Source organism: Chelon labrosus (assembly GCF_963514085.1).
Source record: "Chelon labrosus genome assembly, chromosome: 15".
NCBI classification, from domain to species: Eukaryota; Metazoa; Chordata; class Actinopteri; order Mugiliformes; family Mugilidae; genus Chelon; species Chelon labrosus.
Genome location: NC_140348.1, coordinates 6,512,679 through 6,518,678, shown reverse-complemented (window position 1 = coordinate 6,518,678; position 6,000 = coordinate 6,512,679). Strand labels below are relative to the sequence as shown.

The window sequence follows — 6,000 nt, the reverse complement described above, 5'->3', positions numbered from 1 at the left end:
TATACAACACCAGCTCTAAATATAGTTTCTTCCAAAACGTTGCTAAATAGACTTCTAGGTGAGGATCATACCGAAAGAAACTAGATGGTGGTGCTCTGTGTGCTTGTGTAAACCTTAAACTACACCACATCACTATTGTTCACACTCAGCCTTTCTTCTACAAACTAATCTTGCCTTCATCTATAGCGTGATGGATAAATGTTTTTAGCAGTACTTCAGCCTAAACTCAGCACGCGACACACAGCAGATCAGTCCTAATTTACCAAAGAGACATTAACAGTCAAAAACTGAACTTGACAACAGAAAAGACAGAGGAGAGTCTTTGTCCAAGGGAGATGAAAGAAGTTCCAGAGACGAAGGCGTACATTGCAGTCAGTAAGTTTTTGTTTTGTCCAGAAAAAAGCTCTTAAATGGCTTAAAACTGGAGTCTTGGCTGCATTGCAGTCCTCCGTAAAGCTTATTAGGTGTTTGCAACTGTGTGAAAGATGTGTGCATCTCATTAGTGTCCACTGTTTATTGTCACAGCTGCTCCTAACAGCTGATTTCCCCACATCCCAAGTGTTTGTTTAATTCAACTGGGGGACAACCACCGGCGCAGGTGAAAAATACAAATTAAGTGTCCTACAAGATCTGGTTCGCTGGAAGTTGCTGGGAGTTGCCATCGTCTCCCCTCTCTGATTGGTGTTTATAAAGGTCACATGGCATGAGAGGGAGGGGCTGTCCATGCTCAGCCAACACTGACTCATAAGGCGGTGCTGCCTCCAGCGGGAAGGAGATGGATGCAATGTGTTGATGCTCCTGTTCCTGCAGTCCCAGTGGGTAGTGGGAGGGGGAGAACCAGGCAGCACTCGCAGAGGTCTCTCCACAGTATGGAGACGAATCTGGGCTGCTGTGGCTCGGCTGCTGCTGCTGCTGCTGACAGGGGTCCAGTAAGGAGTATGGAGGTGGGTCATCTGTAGGTATGTAGACCTGAGTCGAACCTGGGCCAACACACTCATCATAACTAAAGAGGTGAAAGCGAAAATGAAACAGTTAGTAGGTGAGAGCTACAACAACATCAGCTATCCAGGTAAATAACAGTCTAGGGTTGTGGAAGTGACTGCCCCATTAATTTTCTTTTTGATAAGTCACTTCTAAGCATGTTTACATTACGAATGTCTCCCAACTGAATCATCATATTTGCTGTGGGGGTTTTAGGCTGGGTTCTATATAGCGACCCTAGACAATTTATTTTATTGTTACTGACACTTTGCATAATTAAACCTGGTGATTGTAGCTTAAACTGGTATCCTAAAAATTATTCAGCACACATGATGAGATGAGAACATCATCAAAAGAAGACATCTTGAGTATCTCAAGAACATGAAACAGCTTTCAACCTAGTGCATGTCCAATGAACTGTAACCTAGTGTGTAAGAATACACAGATTAATCACTAATTTGACAACAAATGAGTCTAACTGATGTTGTAAAGAAATAAAATGGGGCAGTAAGAAATGCATTCATTAAAACTCACTGACAGGTTGTGTTGCATCATTAGGGTTAGGGTTAGGGTTAGTTTAATACCAGCAGGATTTCTAATTTTGCAGCTACACCCAAATCCAAACTCACTAGTTTTGTTTTAAGAATAATGATAATTAGTATAAATATGTGACTTGATGTAAATTATTTCTTCAAATTGATGCAAAATCACCACGTTTCCTCCTCGTCATCATCATAGTCATCATTGTCATCATCATCATCATAATGGAATCTAGCCTATCCTTCTCCTCTTTGCATGCAATAAAACATACACGCATTTTGCTTCCTGCTATTTTGGCTGTCTCCCAAAATGCTTCCCGGATGAAGTTCCGCAGCAGCCCTAGAGTTCAGATTATTACCAGCTTCCTCCTCCGGGCAGAGAGACAAATAAAGCACATAAAATAGAATAAAACCAAATAGAAAAACGAATTATAAAATAACTGTGTCTGTGTGAAGCTAATGGTAGATGGGCACAGGAAGCAGTAAATCAGGGTAACTCAATCAGCACAGTGGTTAACTATATCAATGGGGTACCACAGTGTGTGTGTGTGTGTGTGTGTGAGTAGAGGTTCTTTCTTTCTTTCTTATGCTATCCTGTAGTTACCTCTTTAATGTGTCTGGGAGACAGAAAGAGAGCGAGAGCTATTTTAGCCCTGATGTTTGACAAGGCTCAGACCTTATGTCCACCGCAGTCACCCCTCATCACGGACACTGAGTACCGCTCAAGGGAACTGAAACTGTTCTGTGACCTTGTCGATCTGCCCAGTGATTGAAAATCCTTTTACAAAGCCATCATTATAAATCAATGTGTGCTCCTTAGTGCTCAGTTAATTACACATTTTAATTAGCTGACCACGGTCGGTTATTTATCTAAACAAACTAGATGGAACAAACGTCACCTGGTCACCAGGGATCAAGCACTATTTTTACCCAGTTCAAAGTATGAACGAACCATCAGGGTATATTCTGAACTTGAGGATTTGAACCACCTGGAGGTTTCTAGCCACAGTTTCTTAGCGTGTTTCTACATTTAAATATTTAAATGTTATTTAATCATTTTTAACTGAAAGTTTAATGGTCTCTTTCTTTTCTTTAGTGATGCTAATGACACATTTTACAAAATGCCTCCCTTGCACCCTCACACACCTTCAATCAAAAAGACATGCAGATGCTTTTAAAGTGTTTTCATGCAGATTATGTCCTCTTGCTTCACAAAAAAAATGACCTTCAACATTCAAGCCAATAAGGCACGCGGAGGTGAAAATTGAAGACACTGGGAAAGCGTGTGTCAGGCACGACAAGGGTGTTTCAGAGGTGTTGTAACACACTGTAAATCCCCACGTCTTCAGTCTCTCAGGAGTTATATGCTCCCTTGCTCCCACTGCGGATTTCAGCTGTGTGTGTGTGTTTCTGCAAAAGCCTCACACCAGATAATGAATGTGGTGTTTTGCACGTGTGTGTGTTCTGATCTCAAGTGTGTTAGCTAGGTGTGCCTTAGTGAAAGTAATTCGTCCCCTCTGAGATCCTTGCTGGGATTTACACCACTGCTTCTGTTTATGTGCTGCTTGTGTCTTTGCCTGTGTCTATTCCAGATAAAGACGGTCAAGCAAATCAGCCATCAAACGTAAAATCTGTAAAAAAAAAAATGTCTAATCAGTTGAAGATAGTATTCCTTAGTGGCAAAACAACAAATTGATAAGGTACATAATGCTGCTGTCCCCAGAAACTGCTTTTTTCAACCCATAGGACCCAAAGGCCCCCACTAACAACATTATGTTGCCAGACACCACAGGACACCCTCAGAAGGACCATGTCCATTCTCTGATGAGTCACAACTGTTTTGGAGGCACAAGGGAGACCTACACAATATTAGGAAGGTGGTTGTGAAAGTTCACACTGCCCATCCATCCCCAGCCTGTGATATATTTTCCCCAGGATCTGTGCTGCTTTTTTGAATAACCATTGACTGTATATACTAGGAAATAACTCGGGGGTAAACGTCGTTATTTCCCTCCAGATTGAGGAAACTCGCGTCTACGCTCACAGTTGGAAAAATAAAGAATAAACGGTGTTCATTCATTCATTCATTCAACATAATGTTATGCTTGATCTCGGTTATTGGGCCCAGTGTTTTTCTCTCTTCTCTCACTTTTGCTCCTTCTTTCTCTCTCTCTCTCTGTTCCTCTCTTTCTTTAGTCTCTTTTCCTTTCTTTGTTTCAACCCTGAATCCAGCTTTCTCCCTTGACTTTGGCTGATGACCTTAATCTCTCATCTATAAATCAAGGAGTAAACCTATTTTGTCTATTGTTTTGTCATTTTTAAGACCAGTGACTTGATTAAAGAGAAAATAAAATAAAGCAAAGAAGGAAATGCGGTCATGCAAATAATGACTGATGTCTCTCAAAAGCAGTGCAGGAAGTGGCCTTGACATAGAGTGACAATAACCACAATTGCTCTTTATACCCAGTGATTTCTGCCTAAACCTCATGTATTTGTCACATACACACAGGTCAGGAGAAAGGGAGGACCTCTGGCTCTTATTCAGGCAATGGTTGTGACGCTCTACAGAGCTGGACACCAGACAATTCTTGGCGCAGCTTACGGCATATGGTCCCTGTGTGTGAATGTGAGAGTGTATTTGTGTGCGTGCAAAGCTGGCATATCCCCGATCTGTACCACTGAGAGAGGCACTTGCATGTGGCGTACTAGAACCTTCAGATGCTGCACAGATGAGAAACGTGTATGTACGATGTAAAGCATAAGAAGCTGCGTAAAGTGTACATTCAGATGCAGCATTTTTTAAACATCACGTTTTATCAGAGCACAATGCATCATATCCCAGAAAAAAAAGAGACACACATGTCTCTCTCTGCTTTCGTTTTCCTACTTCCCACCGCTTGACATGTTTGTTTGAAACAAGGTTACTTTCACCCTGCTCTACATGATGACAAGACAGCCGGGCATGCCATCTTCTTTTTTTCTCACTTTGCCTCTGTCGTACACTCTGAATCTGTTGCGTTTGAAGTCCTAATCCTGGTTGTCCAGTCTTATTCTCTCTTCACAGCTTTACCTCTTTCTCCTCTGACACCGTGTCAAACTGCTGTAAAACATTCTAACCCTCTATAACATTGTTCCTCTGTTTGTCAGTGGCACTAGCAGTTAGTGTCACAGGGTGGGACACAACAACAGGCCAGTCACTGTCAGCACTTACATTGTTCCTGAACAGGTAATCAGTATTTCACATATTTTATGTCAGAAATGTACTATGAGTGCGTGCACCAGGTATTAATGATCCCGCCTGGAAACAGATGTAATGACAAGCTCTGTTGTGGTTTGACCTTGTGATGAGTGCTGCTTTAAAATGTTTTGATCACAATAATAAGCACAGTAATGTCATTAGAATGTCATTAAAAAACTCAACTTTATACAGCGGTTTGCACTTTTTTGCTTCAGTCTAGCCCTTCTATCATTTGTACACAACTCAAATCAGAAAGCAAGTAGTCTCTGTGTGTGTGTTTAAGATTTCTGTCACGTGCATAATGTACAGGCAGAGCAGCAGTGAAATAAACTGTGTGTGTGTGTGTGTGTGTGTGTGTATGTGTATGCACCAAAGCATGCCCAGCTTCTCCCTGAGAGGAAGCAGAAGCTTTCGGTCTCCACAGGTGAGCTGCTGATCCGTGAGTGTGAGTTTTTTCTACGAGAGTGTGCGTGTGTGTGTACATATCGACGATTAATGCGAGTGCGAGCGTCTGTGTGTGTTTGTGTCGGAAGCGTAGCGTTCACAGTCTCAGTAGGTGAGCTGTTGATCTGACTTCTCTGAGTTTCCCTCAACCATCTGTGGCCCACACACTAACGCGCAGACACACGAACACGCTCCCACACCCTGCAGGATGGTCACATGACTGCAACTACCTGCCTGCTGACGGGATAACAAACAACAACAACAAAACGTGTGATTTAAACATATGTAATGTGTGTGTGTGTGTGTGTGTATGTGTGTGTGTGTGTGTGTGTGTGTGTGTGTCTGTAGATATGTGTGTTGGCTGCTGTCCCGTCGTCCGGTCCAAAAAGTCCAGTTCTCACACAGGAAGTCCAGAACACTCTGGTTCTCTGCCAGAATGCTGACGTAGCACGCTAGCTCCCCCTTTTTTCATCCTCTCTCCTTTTCTTTCTCTTGTGTATTCCTTGTTGGGGTGCTGTATTTTTGTTTCCTGATACTCTCAGGTTTCCGCTGTTTAGAAACATTATGTTGTGGTGTCTGCTAATTAGCACGTTCAGTATCTGTTATAAACACTGAAATGATTAATCAGAAAACCGGTAGCGGCTGTAATCGCAGATGGAAACATCTTGCTGGCCCACATTAGGCCCTGCAGCACCGAGCATCACTTAGACACTACTAAACTGTGCTGCTGCTACCAGGTGTATCACTTCACAGATGATGTATTTTTCCTGCAGGGTCAACCATTTATCTGTGTTGCAA

The 6,000-nt window shown here is 42.5% G+C and overlaps 1 protein-coding gene across 1 annotated transcript in view; it reads right to left on the bottom strand.

Moving 5' to 3' along the window:
- Window positions 1-584: 584 nt before the first annotated feature.
- bean1 (brain expressed, associated with NEDD4, 1) overlaps window positions 585-6,000 on the bottom strand; it is a 32,268-nt gene continuing 26,852 nt past the window's right edge. Inside the window, exon 4 of the mRNA XM_084561499.1 lies at window positions 585-1,003. Within this exon, the coding sequence (XP_084417625.1) occupies window positions 622-1,003 (382 nt within the window). The 3' untranslated portion in view covers window positions 585-621. The remainder of the gene's footprint in view (window positions 1,004-6,000) is intronic.